The 22,556-nt window shown below is 35.7% G+C and overlaps 1 protein-coding gene across 8 annotated transcripts in view; it reads left to right on the top strand.

Annotated features, from left to right (window-relative positions):
- The window catches only part of spire1a (spire-type actin nucleation factor 1a), a 51,233-nt gene extending 29,934 nt beyond the window's left edge, over positions 1-21,299 (top strand). Inside the window, exons 5-20 of one of the 8 annotated variants that reach the window (XM_067424971.1) lie at positions 5,156-5,227; positions 5,335-5,499; positions 6,109-6,195; positions 6,330-6,459; positions 8,734-8,775; positions 11,281-11,328; positions 12,932-13,101; positions 13,216-13,309; positions 13,436-13,578; positions 15,276-15,293; positions 16,684-16,710; positions 17,265-17,402; positions 17,555-17,625; positions 18,024-18,051; positions 19,323-19,477; positions 19,569-21,299. In XM_067424971.1, coding sequence (XP_067281072.1) covers positions 5,156-5,227; positions 5,335-5,499; positions 6,109-6,195; positions 6,330-6,459; positions 8,734-8,775; positions 11,281-11,328; positions 12,932-13,101; positions 13,216-13,309; positions 13,436-13,578; positions 15,276-15,293; positions 16,684-16,710; positions 17,265-17,402; positions 17,555-17,625; positions 18,024-18,051; positions 19,323-19,477; positions 19,569-19,818 — 1,638 coding nt within the window. In that variant the 3' untranslated portion in view covers positions 19,819-21,299. The remainder of the gene's footprint in view (positions 1-5,155; positions 5,228-5,334; positions 5,500-6,108; positions 6,196-6,329; positions 6,460-8,733; positions 8,776-11,280; positions 11,329-12,931; positions 13,102-13,215; positions 13,310-13,435; positions 13,579-15,275; positions 15,294-16,683; positions 16,711-17,264; positions 17,403-17,554; positions 17,626-18,023; positions 18,052-19,322; positions 19,478-19,568) is intronic. The other 7 variants (XM_067424974.1, XM_067424972.1, XM_067424973.1 and 4 more) reach the window with 7 other exon arrangements.
- Positions 21,300-22,556: the final 1,257 nt, after the last annotated feature.

Genomic DNA, 22,556 nt, shown 5'->3' with positions numbered 1-22,556 from the left:
TCATTAATAAACAGCATGCACTGCACTATTAGGAAGTGTCATCCATCATCCACACCCATCTATACATACACATGTCCATCCATACACCTACCCATCTATACATACACACATCCATCTAAAATACCCATGCATCCATCTATACATGCATACATACATACATACATACATACATACATACATACATACATACATACATACATACATACATACCGGTACATACATACATACATACATACATACCGGTACATATATACTGGTACATATATACTGGTACATATATACTGGTACATACATACATACCGGTACATACATACATACATACATACCGGTACATATATACTAGTACATAAATACATACATACATAACGGTACATACATACTGGTACGTACATACATACATACATACATACCGGTACATACATACATACCGGTACATACATACATACATTTTAATGAACATCCATCCATCCATCCATCCATCCATCCATCCTGACAAAAGTATTGGGAAACATGACCACCAACTGTGACTGTGAAAACATCACATTCTAGCGTTCAAGATTTTGGAGTGCTTACGTGGGATTTTTTTCCCCATTCATCCAGTAGAGCATTTGTGAACACTGTAAATCGTGTACTAATGTTTTCCTACATTTTTTCCTTGGTATTCTCAGACATTTCTATTTATATATATATATATATATATATATATATATATATATATATATGACTTTCTGAAACGTGTTCCAGTGATGCTCTATTTCCATGGATATCAGTTATGAACATTACCTGCACATACTTGACATTTCAAACTTGAGATCAAACATTGATATTGTAGGGAAAGTTCTCGTAATCTCTGTTCCATTTCATCCCGAAGGCTGCTGCACATCCACGCATATCTCGCAGCCTGCGCCACTGTCTGTCCCTCTCCTAGTATTATCTTTATTTGTTCTACTTCAGTCATGGCTGTAGAGTAAGAGTTCTTTATTAAGTTTATGAATGAAGGAGGAAGTGTATCTCTGTCTCAATCTCTCCTGTCCTACAGTGAGCACACACTCTTTGCTCTCTAGATAACCAGCTCTTTCTGTGTCTGCCAGTCTCAATGGCTAGACTGTGCTCACTCAGCCTGCACTTGCTCAGGATCCGTCTCTGCTTTGTGTCTCTGACACTCTTCAGATATTCTTCCAATTCATAATTTGATTTTAGAGTCCAATAGAATTGTTGTAGATTATTTGAGCATATTTAATTTATTTAGATTTTTGGGTGAGAAGCGATGCTTGGTCTGAGACTGGTTAGTGTTAGTATAGTTAGTGAACCAGCTAAATTAGGGACTTCGGGTTTCAGTTTTTGGGTTTTTAATGCTTTAAAATGCAGTGATTCTGTGGGACTCGATTTTAGACGTTTCAGAATTTGAGGGATCTTTTTTGCATATTAAGAGGATTGCTGTATGATCGCCTTAGTCAGATAGGCATGTTTAGCCCTTTTTGTGTAAAGTGTGGTTGTTTAACCTGTCACATGTAATCAAATGGTATGCGAATGTGTAAAATGAGCCTTATCCCACTGAATGTGTTGTTTCTCTCAAAGGCATTAGTTTGCCTTAACCTGCTTGCTATAGCTCCTCACTGAACTGGATACCTAATCCTCCAAAACTAAGTGGCACTGGGTGGAGGTCACATGTTGTTGGGACGTTGGTGAAACAGGAGCAGATATCATGGGTCTAGAATGAGCAGGGCTGCTTAATCCTGAACCAGAATTTAGTCCTTTCTCAAGTCAAACAGCTAATCCAGGGCCCATTTCACATGCTATCTGTCCCAAATACAAGGTTAGAATTAGTTTATCATTGAACAATTCATTTTGTGTGGTTCCTGGATGGTAACATTTTCAGTGTCTAGTCTCACAACCTTTTAACCTTTTGTGCTGATTGTCTGAAGGCTGAAACTGCAGCAGAAGTTTTTTAATGTATGAACCTAAAAGTAAAGTGGTGGTAAATTAAGATAAGTGTTATATAGATGTTAACATTTACATACACTAAACAAATTTTTTGTAGAAACTATTTTCATTCAGAAGTTGCTTGTAAATTTTACAAAATAGTTACAAAGAATTACTACAAAGAAATGACTGTGGCGAGGTTGACGAGCGAGAGACATGGGAGGAGCGAATGAGACCAGTGCTTGATTGAGAATGAGCGTCACCTGCGAGGCACGTCGGTCTCGAGTCCTCTCATGAGGGAGCTCGGAGCCAATGTAATGAAGTTTGTATGTTCAGGGAAGGAGGTGGGAACCGGCGAACATATAAAAGACTTTAATCAAATAAACAAATTGAAAGTAAAGCTGGCAGCCCGTCACGGACGACAAATTGCATACTGCTTATGAGTAATAGAAGTGTGAGATTTGAATATTATTGGCAGGTGTGTTAGATCAAGGTTTGAAGTACCATAGTAGATTTTTAGGATCACCCTGCTATAAAGAAGAAGAAGAATGTAGAGAGAGAGCGGAAAGGGGCAGAATCAGATGTGTGGTTCTTTTGATCTTAGCTAGATTGACGTCTCGCTCCAATGAATCAGAGCGGGGTTTTTTTGTCGTTTTTTTTTCTATCTTGTGCATGAATTGCTCCTTTTTGGATTGTGTTTTGTGATGCAGCACAGTTGTGTTTGATTTAAGAGATCAGACTCTTTCTACTCAGATATTAGCTCTGTTCATTCACGCTAAATCCGCGTCAGGGCTGGGTAAACCCCAGAGGGGACGCACACTTCTACTTTGAATTCTTCTGAGAGGGATAGACTGCAAAATCGCCAAAGGAATTTAATAAGCAATCCTGGCGGTAGAAAAAGAAAGATTTATTGTTCTGACCATAAGCCTGTCTTACGTAATTTGAAGTCAGTGCCAAAAAAAATTCCTGATTTAATCATACACAGTTTCATTTGCCCTGTGATGGTAAATCTTATTTATTTTGTCGTGAATATTAAACCACTCAAACTCAAAACATATAAGATGAGAGCATATTCTGGGCTAAAGTTCACTAAACCCGTTTTTATAGTTGTCGATTGGTTGCTGGTGACACAGTCATTACCACCATCATGGATGCTGTTGTCCCTATTTCAACCCTGTGTGGAAATGACCTTTTGCCACTTTAGTGTAGACTAGTTAAAGTAGTTAAAGCTGCATATTGATCATGCTTCAATATTGATGAATTAATATTGTCCTGCTTACTAGGACTGTCTGTCAAATTAGAACAAATCGATTTACAAACAAACCAGACCCACAATGGTTAAAGTGACATTGACTTTTTCCTATTTTATCACCAGATCTAGGTCATTCTACATCTGTTACACCAAAGAAATTCTGAATACATTTTATTGAATATATCTAGAGATTTCAGGTCATTGTGTATGCAGTACACAATGTAAAGTTTTAAGGTGACAGTTGCATTGTGTATATATATATATATATATATATATATATATATATATATATATATATATATATATATATATATATATATATATATATATATATATATACACACCCACACACACACTTTTTTCTGAAAGGGGTCTGAAATCGTAGGTGCATGTCCACTGCGAGAGACATAATCAACAAAAAAATCCATAATATCCACAATATATGATTGTTAACTATTTATTTGTATGATACAGCTGCAAATAAGTATTTGAACACCTGTCTATCAGCTAGAATTCTGACCCTCAAAGACCTGTTAGTCTGCCTTTAAATGTCCACCTCCACTCCATTTATTATATTAAATTAGATGCACCTTTTTGAGGTCGTTAGCTGCATAAAGACACCTGTCCACCCCATAAGTATCAGTAAGAAGTATCAGTAAGAGTAATCAGTAAGAATCCAACTACTAACATGGTTAAGACCAAAGAGCTGTCCAAAGACACTAGTGATAAAATTGTACACCTCCTAAAGGCTGGAAAGGGCTATGGGGAAATTGCCAAGCAGCTTGGTGAAAAAAGGTCCACTGTTGGAGCAATCATTAGAAATGGAAGAAGCTAAACATGACCGTCAATCTCCCTCGGACTGGAGCTCCATGCAAGATCTCACCTCGTGGGGTCTCAATGATCCTAAGAAAGGTGAGAAATCAGCCCAGAACTTCATGGGAGGATCTGGTCAATGACCTGAAAAGAGCTGGGACCAAGGTTACTGTTGGTAAAACACTAAGACGTCAATCGTGCATGGCACGGAAGGTTCCCTGCTCAAACCAGCACATGTCCAGGCCTGTCTTAAGTTTGCCAATGACCATTTGGATGATCCAGAGGAGTCATGGGAGAAAGTCATGTGGTCAGAAACTAGAACTTTTTGATTTCAAAATAGAACTTTTTGGTCATAATTCCACTAAATGTATTTGGAAGAAGAATAATGAGTACCATCCCAAGAACACCATCCCTACTGTGAAGCATGGGGGTGGTAGCATCATGCTTTGGGGGTGTTTTTCTGCACATGGGACAGGGCGACTGCACTGTATTAACGAGAGGATGACCAGGGCCATATATTGCGAGATTTTGGGGAACAACCTCCTTCCCTCAGTTAGAGCATTGAAGATGGGATGAGGCTGGGCGTTCCAACATGACAATGACCCGAAGCACACAGCCAGGATAACCAAGGAGTGGCTCTGTAAGAAGCATATGAAGGTTCTGGCGTGGCCTAGCCAGTCTCCAGACCTAAACACAATAGAGAATCTTTAGAGGGAGCTCAAACTCTGTGTTTTTCAGCGACAGGCCAGAAACCTGACTGATCTAGAGAAGATCTTTGTGGAGGAGTGTGCCAAAACCCCTTCTATAGTGTGTGCAAACCTGTTGAAAAATACAGGAAACGTTTGACCTCTGTAATTGCAAACAAAGGCTACTGTACCAAATATTAACATTGATTTTCTCAGGTGTTCAAATACTTATTTTCCTCACTGTATATATAAAATATGTATATTTATATATAATTTAAATGATATAAATATACATGCATTGTATATACATGCAATTATTTCTTAAATGTGTGTGTATTCAAATCTACAAAATAATAACTGTATGCAGTACACACACACATTCTTCCCATGCAGGATCTTCTACATGCAGGATCTTCTAAACTCTCTTTAGAAACCCCTGGAATATGTCTTAAGATCTTTTTTCTGTCTTTTCCTTTCTCAGAATTTGCGAAAGATGGAAGGAGAAACAGAGGAGCCCGTCAAAGACCTGAACGAGCTGCAAAATGCTGACTGGGTAAGAGCAATCCCACAAGCCCATTCCTCCTGAATGCATAATGGTGCTGAATGCTGAATCGAGCTCTGTTATGAGAGTGCATTGATTCAGGACGTGTTTTTCCACAGGCACGGTTTTGGGTGCAGGTGATGAGGGACCTGAGACATGGTGTGAAGCTGAAGAAGGTCCAGGAGCGTCAATATAACCCTCTAGCCATCGAGTACCAGTTCACGCCTTACGAGATGCTCATGGACGACATCCGCTCAAAACGCTACAAACTTCGCAAGGTCATGGTTAGTGTGTTAACTTTAATTTTTTCCATGAACAAACAAGCACCTGTCACTTTTTCTTTTGTACCAACAGTACAGTCAGGCACACAGTTCAATTCCTTTTTATTGCTGTTTGTTACAGAGATCATAAACCACAACAATGTTTACTTTGCTTATCAGAATTCAAGCAGGCTTATTTCTGAAGCTGCAGGGTAGAGAAATGTTTTATAGGATTGAACTGGATTAAGTGAATGGCACTGAAGTCAGTATGTTAAGATGGCAAGATGGCTAGGGGTTATTGTTTAGAAATAGACATATCATGTTGGAAAACTTTCAGAGAGCTACCACGTCAGTCAGTATATTACATGATAGGCCAATTTGAACCAAATGAGGTAATATGTCACATTTTTATTCAACAAGCACACCTTTGCCTCCAGATATTAATGCTAAAACAAAAGCACATTGCTGTCACTAATATTAATTTGATGCATTCTTCAGACATGACACTTTTCTGACTCATTGCAAGTGACACAGACTCTGGGTTTTAGTTCAATGACAACATGTGCTTGTTGTAAAGAGCTTGTTGTAAACTTGTTGACCTTTGACCCCTGCTGTGCCTCCTTTTTGTTGTAGGTCAATGGTGACATTCCTCCAAGGTTAAAGAAGAGTGCCCATGAGGTCATACTGGAGTTCATTCGATCCAGACCTCCACTGAATCCTGTGAGCATGAAAGCATACAAAAATACACTGACTTTTGTCAATACGTGAGCTGGAGCAGTTTTTAAATTAAATGAATTATACAGCTATTAACACAAACAACCATTGTGCCTTTGTGTGTTTGGATGCACTTTAAGGTTTCTGCTCGTAAGCTAAAGCCTCATCCTCCAAGACCACCAAGTCTTCATGAACGTATCCTGGAAGAGATCAAGTCGGAGAGAAAGCTGAGGCCTGTCTCACCTGATATGCTCCGTAGAAGTCGACTTGGTTAGTGCAATTTCACACGTTTGTTCACATCATTTAAGCATATGACTAAAAACATAAGTTACATATAGTAATAAAAAAACACTGCCATTTTTAATCCTAGCATATACACTACCAGTCAAACATTTGGGGACATCTAATCTTTATTTGTATTGTTTTCCAATTTTACAATAATATGAGAATTATGTAGTGATCAAAAAATGTTGCTTTTCCTACACTATCTAGTCCATAAAAGTCAAGCTAGTCCACTAACTTGTCCATAAAAAAAAACATTACAGATAATTATGTTATTATGTTAATATTTATTTATTTTAATAATTTTTATCTTTGAATAAATGTTAATTGTTTTTTTTTTATTTGTTTTTTTTATATCGAACAGATATTTAATATATTTTATTTATAACAGTTTTTACATAAACATAAAACAAATAAAAATCTTACAAAATGTATTAAAAAATATTATGCACAAAATAATAACAATAAAAATAGATAAAAAAAATAAATAAATGTTAATTGTTAAATGTTATGTTTATTATATATATATATATATATATATATATATATATATATATATATATATATATATATATATATATATATATATATATATATATATATATATATATTTATATATTATGCTTAAAGCCTACATTTAAATATCTGAAATATATATATATATATATATATATATATATATATATATATATATATATATATATATATATATATATATATATATATATATATATATATATATATATATATTTATATATTATGCTTAAAGCCTACATTTAAATATCTGAAATATATATATATAATTACTATTATTTATTTTTAAAGATATTCAGATGTAGACACAGTTTTCTAAAGATTTATTTAATCAAAAGGTTTTTAAGATCATGGGAAACATTTTAATCAAGTGTGTCCATATTTTTGACTGCTAGTGTTCATCATTTATCAGTGCACCATTTCTCCATGTTTAGTGTTCTGTGCACAAATATTTTTTCCAAATGCATTCTATTCATATTCTATATAGATTATTTATTTTAAATAGCATTGTATTTACACTCAAACCTAGCTTCATGCTTTGTTGATTAACCTAAATATCAAGTTAATCATTCATGTGGAGGGAGGTGAGTACTGTATGTGTTGATGTGATAGAGATTGACCTCCCTCAGGTCATGACAGACAGCAGTACAGAAGTGTGACAGTGTGTCATTCTCATGCATGGCTGCTTGTGTTACACTGAACAATTTATGTTCTCTAACAGTGTCTGTAGTACAGCCCTGTGTCTCTAACTCTGTGCTGCCCATTTTGTTTACAGCTGTAAACCTCTAATATTCCTCACCTTGTATTGATGTATTTATTATTTATTCACATTTTTACCAGCATTAGATTAATGTACCATACTGAACATCAGCTTCACGTTTACAAGGTTATAGAGAGGGTACATAATCCTAATAGTGTATTTGCCCTGAGATTTTGTCTCGTGGTGGTAATTTGCTGAAGGATTCAATTGTTAAAGATTGGAAGGATTTAAGTTGAATGTGTACATATACATAAATACCTCTAGGCTCTTTGTGTGGATAATTGCACAGTTACACAAGCACGAATCTGGCGATCATTATATGGGACTGATCCATGTTGGATAAATGTCTCAGATTTAAGTCGCTTGCAGTTGCAGCAGACTTAATAAAGCTTATAGTTTGCATGGATGTATGTTCAGTTTTTGTGGTGAAAAGAGTATTGTTTTCTCCATCTGCCTAAAGAGACAAAGTTCAGTGTCTACAGTCTTTAAATCTTTAAAATGTAAAGGAGATTATCATAAATAACTAGTGTATTAAATGTGAATACTTGGACTGTACTGTAGTATTTTTGTAAAGGTTTTAAAGGCAAAATTATATAAAAAGTTTTTCTTTTGTAATTGATTTTAAAATAGTTTTAAAAGTTCATTACATGCCTCTGGATGTGCTATACATTATATGTTGTCAGAACGCTTCACCAGATCTCAGTTTCGTAATGTGAATCGTAGCTTTGCTAGTTTTACTTTGTTGTTTCATGGTAAAAATAACATGGATTCTTAAAAGAAATGACCTGTTTGTTGTTTGGCTGCTCAGTTGTACAATTGGGTTCCTGTTTATTAACGGATTTACAGAAACAGCATCCTTTAGATATGACACTGAATGCATTTACATTTAATGCCTTGTTTTAACCCATGGCTTTATTTATCTTCTCCTCCCTCTCTCTTCATCCATAACTTCTGCCTCTCTCTCACAGTAATGCGTCCCCTTAGCATGTCTGTCAGTTTTGACTCATCAGGTAAAGACTTCACTGTGGCTTTACTGCTGACCCTTTGGCTTCTGTGATTGTACCTGACCTCCTCAGTTGCTCCTTCCCTCATGTCACACTCCTCTGGTGGTGGGGTTGTGGCATATAACCTGATAGTCCTCAGAGGAGGAAGAGGACAAGGCAGTGCCTGCAGTCTACATTATCAAGTTTGCCAGACTATTTAGACCAGGTTCGCATTCTGGAAAGGCTGGAATACACTATACAACTTTTACCCCTATTTGCAGTCTGAACAAGTTGACTGTCGTTGACAAATGTCAGTCAGTCTGCAGATTTTGGTCAGTTGGAGTTTACAGAGTCCATTTAGTCTGAGGATATCAAAAATGTTTTGAGATGGATTTTAGAACACATTTTCATTTGCCACGTATTTCCTAGCAACGAGGCACGTTTCTGTGTGGGTTTGTTGTGTTCGGAAGGACTTGAAAGTCTATGGTAGTGTGTGATCATCAGTCATTTACACAATTGTCTACATTGGATGCGACCAAAGAGACCGTTGCAAATACATTTGTTTGTGTCAGAGGTAGCGTGAGCACTTGAAGGTTTTCAGAAATGGAAAGGGCCATCAGTTTGCTGTCTAGAATTTGTTGTCTCTCGTCGCATCCAGTGTAGACAGTATCACTTATGATAATGTGTTTTATGTGTTTTTGCTGCACTGTGGTATGGTTTTTGCAAGTGTGAATGAACTTACTGTAACAGAAGACAAATTTTAGACTTTGTCGGACAATATATCATATCATATATCTGGTATACTATAGACACAGTGTTAGTGTATGATGGACAGTGTTTCTCTGTTGTATGATAAAAAAGTCATGTAGTGTATTCCAGTTTCAAGATATCCCATAATATCTTTTGGGATAAAAAAAAACTTACCATAAAATGTTATCAGTTGTTCCAAATTTAGTTGTCTCAGGTTTATATAAAGGTTTATTCTGAAACCTCTGGGAACGAAAGCCCATATATAGAGAATAAATCTAGGTTTTTATAAGCTTTTCTGTAAGCAGTGACTTAAAGTATTTGCTTAGCAGTCAAATCTATTAAATTATGAACCTTCTTCCTTGTTTGGAGAAATGTTTAATATTTTATATTGTTTTTACCTAATTATAAATCAAACATGTAAATTGTTACATTGAATTAAATGTGACAGTATATCGAAATTAATGTGTAATGTTTCAATGAATTAATAATTTATGGCAGTACCAAGTTGGCAGTGTTTTTTTTAACAAACAGTTATTGCTGTTAAAACAATGGACTAAAATAATTTGTTAAATAATTTAAAAACAATTGCAATACACTCATTTAATTGATAGCTTAAGTTAGTAAGTGCAGTGAAAGTACATTAATTTCAAATTCATTCAGCCTTAAAATATTTTTTTTTACATTTTTAATAGTTTTTCACTTCCTCCTTGTGAGTTTCCAGACCCATTTTTAAAAACCTTGATTTAAAGAGTGTTCACACTAGATATGTTTCCATCCACAATTGAAAATTAAACTGAGAAGAATTGAAATATGACATACAAACATAAAACAAAAATACTGTCATGTTATCTTGCATTCGGAGGTGGATACCCGATGTATTAACAGTTGCGTGAGACCGTTCCGGCAGGTAATTATACCAAATCATTTTGATGACACTTTGGCTAAGGCATTTCAGAATATTGACAACATTTTAGATGGTGTGCAATGAGTCCGTCCTGCTGGTTAGTCCAGTTATCCAATCACATGATCTTTTAAGGCAGTCACATGATTTTTTTCCCCTTTTTGCCCATCCATGAATTTTCAGGTAAATGTGTCTCATAGTTTATGCAAATGTTTTATTACAGAATAACTGAATTCAGCTGAGCACATGTGTATAATAAAATATTATTTGCCTCTTGTCATTTACATTCAATGTTTTTTTTTTATGCCATATTCCAAAATTTGCATATAAATATGTGGATGGAAACATAGCTACTGACAGCATTTTGCAGCAACATAATTCATTTTTTCAAAAAGAGTTGCCAATTTTTGACAACATGAGTGACAGCAAGCTCAGCTTTTACGCAAATGGAAGCAATGCAGAGTTAATCACTGTCGGTGTTTAGTGAATGAATCCCATGAAGAAGGCTGTATTTCCTTCCCTCGCAGCCTTCTTTTCATTTGCATTATATTAAACAAACCATATACAACTTTTAATCTAAAATAAAAGCCTCCAATATGGCTGTTCGCACTGGACTTTCCTCTATAATTCCACTCTCTGCTATAGTGTTTTTCACCTCCATATCCCACTAATCCCACTCTGTTATGGCTGCTGCTTCTGTGTGGCGAACCTGTGTTTGTGCTTTGTTGTGCTGATGTCAGTCACAAGTGAGCCTCGGAGCTGCTGATTGGTTAACCTAAGTGTGGTTTACACTCATATATTAGCTTACTTTGTGAATGTCAGGTACAGAAAGACCTGTTTTGTGCTTTTGGGGTCATATTGAAAGATATGTTCCTTTTTAGGCGCAGGCAAAAGTATGAGCACCCCACAGGACTTGTTCCGAAGCTCAGGTAAAGTATTCCTGACGCAAGCATGACTGTCACATCGCCTCTGAGCCCAGTGCGAGAGAAATGCCTGGGTTCTGAGAGCATGTGTATGAATCAAACACAGATCTCACAGAACTCATTTCTGAATGAGGATTAGTCTAGTTTAAGAGGGGTTATGTAACTGAGTCCGTAGGCATAAATATTTAATATGCTGCGATGTTTATTTTTATACTCTGTCCATATAAAAAAAATCCCAATTCTAGAAATATCTCACTTGAGCATTAAATGACGTGGAATATTGACAGATGGATGTATATTTGTTCTCTTTATATAGAAATGATAGTATACTGGTCTTTATTATCTTAAATAATCTATTTGTATGCTTTTTGTTGTGTGAGAGTCCCATACATGATTTAAGTCTGTATGAGACATCTAGTGTTTGGTGTCCCTTTCCATTTTAAAAGTTTGGGGTTTGGGTTTATTATTATTTTTTGAAGAAATTAATACTTCTATTCAGTGAATTAGTTGTTTTCTATTGACTTGATTTTGTGAATTACACTATTTTAATTCATTCTGGACATCAACTATTCATCTGTTGCTGTGTGCTGGTGTTTTACAATTCAAATAACATTGGATATATGATTCAAAAAAGCCATTTTGAGACATATGTACTCATTTTCACTTCTCGTGAAATATGTGGCATTGGCTATGTGGTAAAAGAGTGAACTGCTTCTTTTACTGTATATCCATGAATGTGTAACTCATGCACTCTATGAGTAACTCAACCATGAGTTCAGCAACACAGCGAGTTTCCACGATGGAAACATTTCTGTTTTTTCCTTCTCATTTTCCCCTCTGACTGTTTGGAAACTTCTTAGCTGTCGAAGAAGAAAGTTTCTTAGCATCATGCTGATGCTTAAAGGTATAATTCACCCAAAAATGAAGATATGATTTTTATCTGCTTACCCTCAGTGCATCCAAGATGTAGGTGCATCTTACTCAGCTTTGCTTACTCAGTAGAACACAAATGAAGATTTTTAACTTCAACTGTTGCAGTCTGCCAGTCATAATGCATATGAATGGGTAACAACTCAATGAGAGTTAAAAAAAAACATGCTTAGACAACATGCACAAAAACCCTGCTGCTCATGACGACACATTGAACGAACCAATCAGTTTCTGTGAGAAACCAAACAACATTTATTTTTTTACCTCATATCCAGACGAATCTCATCTAGTGTTCCCATACATCATTACTTCCGCTGGAGAAGCTCAAACTGGTGCAGTCATAGACATATATATATATATATATATATATAGATACCTCATTAGTGCCTGCGCGGATCGGCCGACTGAGGCATCTACAAAATATATCGCGGCAAGCAGATAAACATCACATTTTAATTTTTGGGTGAACTATCCCTTTAAGACATACTATGGCAAGCAGACTAATGCAATTTCAGTGAAAACGATCTTAATGCAAACTTTTTTGATGCAAACTATTAGTACTCAAGATGAGATTCGATAAACAATTTGTAATTGAGTGCAGTTTAAACAAAGTCTATTTTTTTCTCATGTGCCAGCCATTGCTCTCCTGATTGGTGTCTGTTTATGTCCATACACACAGACATCCCTGACGGACCCCGAAAGCTAGCTGTCAGCACACTGTCCCTGGCCAATGATACGTCAGCAGCTCGGAGCCCCGTAAACGGTGTAGCCGGAGGTCAGCCACTGTCCCAGAGGAAGAGGTTGCTCAAAGCACCTACGCTGGCAGAGCTTGACAGCTCAGACTCTGATGTGAGTGTGTTTTATATTTTCTATATTGTAAATGTTGAACCAGACTTCTAGGTGAATCCCATGGAAGTCAATCTCAACATGATTGTTAGCAATAGCTTCTTTTTCTTACGCCAGGAGGACCAAAACACTCAGAAATCTGACAGTAGCTCCAGCATATCCACCTCACTGGTTGAGGACACATCTCCAGAGTCTGTCATGGGCAAAAAGAGTAAGAACCATCATGAAATATGCATATCTTTGTATTAAAGTCCAACAAAAACATGTCATTGATGCTTTGGTTTTTCTTCGACTGAATTTGTGCACTTTTCACACTTTGCACATTGTCTTTTCCCAGCTCCCCCAAAGTTCCTGCCCATATCTTCCACTCCTCAACCTGACAAACGCTTCGCTCCGCAGAGGAGGCACTCCATAGAGAAGGAAGCTCCCACCAGCGGACGGCCTTTCCTGCCTCCGTCTCGCCAGAACTCCAAATCTCTGGTAATTGAGAAAACTCTCCTTTAGCTCCATGTCTTTGACATGATTCAGCGTGCAAAGTAGTTTTTCCTTGTTGGTTTTCAGGACAGTGAATGAGAATAATTTAGTGTAGAGCAGTGAGTTGGCGACAAGCTGTGGTCACACTTAACTGTCCTGAGTCTTGTGAAAGTATAATTCAATTCTCAGGATTCTGTTCAGTGCTGCAGCATTGCAGGTCCTGAGTGTGGAGAGGGAGAGAGAGTTAAAGGAGAACTTGTGCTTTCATTTTCAATTCAGAAGCCCAATTAAAGGCTAATCTCTGCCATACAGCTGCTTAGAGCGCTTAGATGTATTGTTAAAGGGCACTGACTGCCCTAGTTTCTTGTCTCAGTCTCATTCACACATTGAAAGCTGCTACACTGATGACACGCATGTCAAAAAGGAAAGGTTTTCAGTGAATAATGACTTGCACTACCATTCAAAACTTTGGGGTCAGTAAGATTTTTGTTTTGTTTATTTTGAATTTGCCTCACTGGAGCGTCATCCTCAATAAATCCGTCTCTGGCGCAATAACTCTGATCTTTCAAGCATTCATATTCTTATGTAATCGACGCGCCATCCTAAATTAACCCGTCTCTTACGTGATACCCTAAATTTCGAATATTCCCATCTAATATGATTTATGACCTGCAAGGTTGCCAGAGTAATAATTATACACTGTTTAATAATAGGCCAGAGGAGAACTGGCACCCCGAATGAGTCTGGTTTCTCCCAAGGTTTATTTTTCTCCATCATGCCGTGATGGAGTTTTGTTTCCTTGCCACTGTCACCTTTGGCTTGGCTTGCTCAGTTGGGGACACAAAAGTTATGATCCAAGTTATTCAACTAAATATACAAATAAAATTTATAAATTTGGTCATATTTAATTCTATAAACTAGCCAAATTAAACTAGCCAAATCAAATTGTGTTGAAATGTTGTCCTGTTTAACACTGTGAAGCTGCTTTGAAACGATCGTCATTGTAAAAGCGCTATATAAATAATGTTGATTGATTGATATAAAGAAATTAATACTTTTATTTTGCAGTGCTGTTCTTGTAAATATTTATCAAGGAATCCTGTTAATAAATGTATCACCGTTTCCACAAATATTAAGCAGCACAACTGTTTTTAACTATGATAATAAGAAATATTTGTAGTGCAAATTATTAGAACGATTTCTGAGGGATCATGTGAAGAAGTAATGATGCTGGAAACTCAGGAATAAAGTATAGTACAATTTAAAAATGTATTAAAATAAAAAAGTTATTTTATATTGTAAGAATATTTCACAATATTACTATTTTATTGTATTTTTGATCAAATAGATGCAGCCTTTGTGAGCACTGAGCAGCATACGTTTCAAAAAACTAAAAAATAAAACATACCCTTTATTTTGAATGGTAGTGCTCCATATAATCTATCCGCCTTGATAGATTTGCTACATGAAGCTTAATTTATGAAGAACTGACTTCTTCAGATTTAGCTATGCTGACCGTGTTTGGTCCTGCAATCCTGATTGTGAAACCTCTGAGGTCTTTGAACAGTTGTAAATTTGACAATCACAGACCTTTTACAGGAAAATAAACAGTTCTAGATAGTGAGTGATACTGTAGTTTTATTGCAGTATACTAGATATAGAGCTGTAACGGCTCTGCTTTCCTTTCCCGCCTTTCACTGAAGCTGTCGTCAGACAACAAGGTAAAGCACACATCTTCCACATTCTCATGCCGTTATGTTGGAGCGAGTCATTTCATCACTATTTCATCTGCAGTGAGATCGCTTTATCCGTCTATCAGCTGGGCGGCTGCTTTATGTGTCTATGTTGCACAATGTTGCATGGGCAGTAGGGAAATCTGCAGAAGGAAATGGCCTAACAATAAAATCACTTCAGTTACCCGTCAACAAGATGATTTTATGATCATAATTGAAGAGAAACTTCCTCCTTTTGAATAATGCTCCAGTTATGTGCATCATTCAAAGAGTGTCAGATTTTATTAAGTAATAATTAAGGTGAATGAATAATGTAGAGATAGCCTGTCATATTTTCAAAGTGATAATTATTTTATATTATGTTTATTACATTACATTACATTATATGATTAATTGAAATACCAGTGGATAGATATGCCCTTTTTAATTTTTGTTTATGATTTGAAGGGTGAAGTAAGGAATAATGTAAAGATAGCCAGTCATATTTGCAAAGTAATAAATATATTATATTATATTAATTATATTATATTATATTAATTATATTATATTATATTATATTATATTATATTATATTATATTATATTATATTATATTATATTATATTATATTTATTTCATTACATTATTTTTTGAAATACCAGCTGGTTTGGCTTGTTTGATCTTGCAAATGCAAAGTAATAATTATATTATATTAATTATATAATATTATATTAATTACATTACATTACTTGAAATACCAGTGGATAGATATGCCTCCTTTAAGATAAGCAAATCATTATATTATATTATATTATATTATATTATATTATATTATATTATATTATATTATATTATATTATATTATATTATATTATATTATATTATATTATATTATATTATATATTATATTATATTATATTATATAAAATTTTATTATATGTATTACATTACATATTACATTATATCACATTATTATTTGAAATACCAGTGGATAGATATGGCTCTTTTGATTTATTTATTTATTATTTCCATATTTTTTTATTTGAAAAGTGAATTATGTATAAATAGCCAGTCATAGCAAGAAATAATTATATTACATTACATTATTAGAAATACCAGTGTATAAATATGCCTCATTTGATTTTTTCCCCCATTATTAATGATTTATCAACAATTTAATTAAAGATATCCAGTGTAATTTTACAATAGGTTTGTCTTTGCTTTCTTTATTATACTGACTTTTTGTCCATTTAAAATCTACTTTCATTTATTTTTAAAATTAAGTTGTTTTTATACCATTTATAGAGCATCAGTGGTGACACTGTTTTTGTACATGAAACTATACTGCAGTTAGTTTTCAACAAATACCAAATAAAGGCCATGTTGTTTTCTTTGGTCAGGCTCACGCATTAGGCAGCGGTCGTGTGGTATGTCCTATCAAACTACATATTACTGATACTACACTAACACTGCGTGACAAGGGGCATAAAAGCCAATACGAGTCTGTTTTGTAAGTTGACAAGACATGATTTGTCTTATGGTAGTTAAGATGATTGAAAGTGAGTATTACAGATGGATATTGGCTTTTATGTGTGCTTAAATTAGTATGCCTCATTAAATTGGGTAAGGACTAGTCCGGGGGCGCCGTGCATTGTTTTAGTACAGAGCATGAAGATTTCCACTCATCTTCATATGCAAATTTTGCATACAAGGTTTGACCTATAGAGGGGAATCTTGCATAGCAACATAATCCGAGAGTTTAACAATCCACATTGTTGAATTAAATGTTTTGCTTTGTCTCCATCATCATTGCGTTGTGGGTTTTGTTTCGTGTCGTGTTTGGCCGAGGGTGTAACCCTGCAGTCTTGATCTAGCATGTTATAGTTTCTCCATCCCTCAGTCTTTGGGTGTGACAGCATGGCATGTTTAAATATGCAATGTACCCTTCAGCATGTTTGTGAAAGTGATGTGTTTGTTTCAGGAGGAGTTCTGCTACCCTGTCGAGTGCCTGACTTTGACCGTCGAGGAGGTGATGCATATCAGACAGGTTCTTGTGAAAGCAGAGTTGGAGAAGTTCCAGCAGTATAAAGATGTTTATAATGCGCTGAAAAAAGGAAAGGTAAATGTTCTCCGCACTCATGCGTCTACTGCCCACTATAAATTCACAGCACTACATATACATTAGCCCAAGCTTTTTTGAAATACTCTGCTATGATGCTTAACAACTTCTGGCTACAGTTAAGTGTTTAATTGGGAAAATTATTCCTTTAGCTTTGCTTCTCATGTCGGACGAAGAAGTTCTCGCTGTTCACCTGGTCCTACACCTGCCAGTTCTGTAAGAGGTGGGTGGAGCTTTTTATTTAGAAATGTAAAGCTGCTGTCCGTAACTTTTTTTGTTTTCAAGGTTTACAAAAATTATATAATGAGACTGTACAACATGAATCCGTTTTTCAAACCGTGTTTTTGTCTTACCATGAATCATTATGGTACACTTATAATAAGTGTTTAGATTGGGACTATTTCAGGCCAGACTGGTAGGAACCTCTGCGGAGGAGCACAGTCCCTGCGTGTCTCGCCATAGACATAAACAGAGAGAAGTAGCTCCGGCTGCAATGTTCTTCCGCAAAACACATGCAGTTATGGTTATTACACGCTAGAGCGCAAATAGTTACGGACTGCAGCTTAAAAAAACAAAACAAAGTGTAGTTTAATCATGCTTTTTCTCCTTTTCCTCTCACAGGCCTGTTTGTTCACAGTGTTGTAAGAAGGTAAATATAACATCGTTAGTTCTTTGCTACTTTTGCATTAATATAAGATTTAAGAGGCCCTATTATGCTTTTTGCATAACTTTTTTTTTTTACTGTGTAATGTTGTTTAAGCATGAAAAATGTCTGCTAAGTTAGAATATTCACTCCAAAGGGAGTTATTCTCCATATCAGTGAGCATGTTACTGTTTCTAAACTCCCAGAAATGTCTCCATCGTTTTACTCATTAAAAGAAATTGGAAGCCATACACAAAAAGAGTGCGAGGCCTGGACTAGTTGTGTTTGTAGTGTGTCAAAACTCGCAGTTATGGTAAGGGGTGTGACATTTACGAAACACACTTGAAGTGGTTGACCAATCACAACACACTGACCAATCAGAGCACATTGTGCTTTTCCGAAGGAGGGGCTTCATAGAGACTGAGAAGAGAGGTCATGCAACAATGTGGGATATGTGAAAAATAATGTGATTCAGGCATGAGAACCTTTTCTAGTAAACCCTAAAAGCAAGACTTTTTTAAAAAGGGTATAATAGGTAATCTGTAATGTTTTTGAAAGAAGCTCAAAAAGGCTGCATTTATTTGATCAAAATACAGTGAAAACTGTAATATTGTGCAATATTATTACAAATCAATATTTTTCTATATTAATATACTTTTTTAAATGTAATTTATTACTGTGATGGCAAAGCTGAATTTTCAGCAGCCATTAATCTAGTTTTCAGTGTCACACGATCCTTCAGAAATCATTCAATCATTAATTTGGTGCCTAAGAAACATTTCTTCTTATTATCAATGTTGCAAACTATAAAAGGTTGTTTCAGCCACAGAATAAAAAAAACAAAAAAGGCAATTGTGACCTTTTTATCTCTTAATTCTGACATTTTTCCTAGCAGTTGTGAGTAAAGTCAGAATTGCAAGAAAATTCATAATTGCAACATTTTTGAGAATTTTAACCTTTTTCTGCAATAGCAATTACATACATATATATATATATATATATATATATATATATATATATATATATATATATATATATATATATATATAATAGATTTAATAGAAAAAAACAGCATTTATTTGACTTATATATTTATAATGTAATATATTTATAATATAAATATAAATATATTTTGTAACATTATAAATGTTTTACTGTCACTTTTGATCAATTTATTGCATCCTTGCTGAATTAGTATTAATCTGTCTGACCTCAAACATGTGTACGGTTGTGTGCATTTTTCAATTTGCTAATGACCTCATATCCTCTCACCTCAGATGAAGTTGCCCTCCAAGCCCCATGCCAGCCTGCCCATCTCCTCCCTGGGCCCCAGCATCCTGCCCAAAAAGGAGTCTGCAGCATCAGCCCCGGCAGAGAAGACCTCATCCACATCCAGCCACAAGCGCAACAGCCTTCAGCGTTCCATGTCCAGGTGAGCTTCCGAAACTGAAGGGGGTTTATATCATCTGTACCATAGCAAGGACTTGTAGTAAGATTATTTCTCGTCATCCGATCCCTCTCAGATCGTCAAAGCACGGTGAGCGCTCATCCTCCAAAGACGAGCTGGAGCTTCCCGAACAGTTCACAGAAGACTGGAGCACTATGGACGTCTGCGTGGACTGCAAGAAGTTCATCAATGACATCATCAGCAACAGCAGGCGCAACCTGACCACCAAACGTGCCCGTCTGCACCGCAGGACCCATTCCGTCTACATGTCCAACACCAGCTCTTCCCACTTCAAACCATCTGAACGGACTATCAAAGAGGTTTAGGATCCCAAGTGCTTGGAAGCCTTTCTATTTAAACGTTCCTGTTTATACGGTTCTCACCTGTTGTGAACGCGCCAGACAGAAATAAGCTTGCTATGCGAAAGGTGTTTTGTCAGGTATGACAGTACGGCCACTTTTGTTAGCTTTGTAACGTACCTTCGATACCTCTTCTTTTCCATTTAAAAAGTGCCAGAGGTGAAGGAATAAAGCCGTCCCTCTTCCAGCATGAGTCCTTAAGCACCAGCCTTCTCAGGAAATGGTTTGTTTCTGTGATTTAAAGCTTTGGAATGTAGTTTAAAACACTATACAAATTTATTTTGACCAGCTTTTCTCAAAAACAGATGAATCTGAATTAACACTGAATGAAATGAAAACGACAGTGTGAAAAAGAAAACGCAAGGCTGCTTCGATTACTGAAAGGAACAAGGCCTGAATGTACAATTTTCAATATAGTAAAGAAAAGTGGAGTTCAATTGTATGTAAATAGTAGCTGAATGATCAGCCTAAATGTTATAGATGTAAATAGGCATCCGAACGGACTAATTCGTCCCCTTTTTAGGAAGAACTAGTCGACCAAGAGACTGTAGATGAGCTCAGCCTCCACAACAATTCAAAATGAAGTCTTACCAAATGTTTTTCTTATTGTTCGTTAAAATCGCTGCTGTAATAGTGACATGGTCCAAACGAATGGCGTTTTAGATAATTACAGAGAGTACTTACAGATGTATATTTTTCCTCCGTCTGAGCTTTTAGTCAAAGACGAGGGTAAAGATGTGTTTTTTAGAGCGGATGCTAAAAGCTGTAGTGTTTCTTGAAGGAGTGATCGGCCGTGCCAAACAAATCTCCACAATCTGAGCAATATGTGTCTTGGACCTGATGTACATAGTCAATAACATTTACCGGAGACGGTGACCAATTCTCTCTTTTAAATAGAAGGTGACTTTTGTAGGATATGTTGTTTATGTACATGCTGTATATCCGAATCTCGTCTGATCCACTGATCTATTAAAATAGGCTCTATTGTTATAAAGTTATGATTTATATTATTAATAATGGTTTTTATTTAAGTGTCAAATTTTGCTTTTCTTTTCACTCAGTATCTAAATATATTTTGTAATTTTTCACCTCCATGTTTATTTTGATGTCTTAAAACTTTGTAAATTAAGTTATATTATATTATTAATTAATTACCCATTTCGTGCAATGAAAGACCGCTGGAGTCTGTAACATCTTTATATGAAGGTACTTAAGTCATGTCAGAGTTTTTGGAAAGATTATTTCAGTTTTTCCTCAATTCAAAAAACACGCAGACACTTCTAAATACACATGCACTGCAACGGTATACAGGCTTGTTCTTCTGTTTTGTGCAAAACTGACTGTACTGCCTTCCTCTAAACTAAAGAATGATTGGTGTGCATGATGAAATCTATGATTTTTTAAAATAAGAACAGAATTGCCAATAAATAAAGCATTTGAAATTTGAACATTTGAAATTGCATTTCATCATTACACTGGCATTGATACGTCAAGGAATAATTGTGCGCCTCGTATGAGATAACTACTAGGATATATTAAAAGAGTAACCACGTACCTCTATGGAACCCAAAGAAAAATAATATAATGAGTGAGGGTATATTTAAAGATGCTGGCAGTCTAAATGAGATTATATGAGATATACTCAAGCCTCAAGATAATGCAAACTTTTCCACATATCATTACCTCAATATAAGTCATGTATTTGCTGAGCTAGTGACAAATGTATGGATGAAATATAAGGTTTCTATAGTCATTTAGGATGTTTTCTCCTTATGATTTTGACATTTGACTTTCCAAATAGCAGGAGATACATGATATAAACTAGTGGGAGAATGACAGAATTGCAATTCTCCACAAGAGGGCAGAAAAACATCACTTTAAACAGCTGACTCTTTTAAAAACGGACTGTCTGGCATATTCTACATTACAAAATGAGCTGAAGAATTGTGGTTATTAGTGAAAATGTTTGTATAAATCTTTTTTGATAAATACATGTACAGTATATGCCTCAATATGAAATCTGTATTTTCCCTTATGAAAATTAACTATGGTTTTACTACTAAAACTCCGAAAAAACATTATTATAGTTAATCCATGCCACGGAACCGCAAATTAACCATGGTTTTGCTACGCTAACCACAAAAACGTGGTAAAACTATGGTTAATCAACTATGGCAAAAATAATCAATAAGCTAAAACCCATTTTCGTAAGTAACAGTAGGCCTAGAGCTGTTAAAGCTACGTTAGCTATGCAGACGTTCGGTTCAGATCAGATCATAATAGTGCAATTGACCTGTCTTAAATAGGCTACAGCACATGTTATGCCCCAGTATTTAACAGTGACGTTTTATACAGTCAGTTTCTTAAGAGATATGTTTCATAAGGCCTAATTAGTTCATGCTGATTTACAAACACGTTCCCACTGAGGTTGAGCTGAGAGAGTGGACGGACTGTCGGAGTAAACTGAGATGATGATGACAGTGGCAAAAAAAAACAAGTCTGTCCTGCAGTCTGATTGGCTGTTACCATAACAACAGTTGTCAAGGGCTATGTGCGCTTGAGGGGTGTACTTTCCATCTAAAAGCTCGGGGCTAAAGTTAGTGGTGAGTTTTGCGCGAGACCAGCTGTGCTTCCGATTACACCACCGCCCCTCCCGCGGTCAGACCGTTTGTTATGCTCAGTATGTAGTTGTGTAGGCCTACCGT

Source organism: Pseudorasbora parva, chromosome 19 (assembly GCF_024679245.1).
Source record: "Pseudorasbora parva isolate DD20220531a chromosome 19, ASM2467924v1, whole genome shotgun sequence".
Taxonomy (NCBI): Eukaryota; Metazoa; Chordata; class Actinopteri; order Cypriniformes; family Gobionidae; genus Pseudorasbora; species Pseudorasbora parva.
The sequence above is the reverse complement of the archived record's forward strand: the minus strand, read 5'-3'. Positions and strand labels throughout refer to the sequence as shown.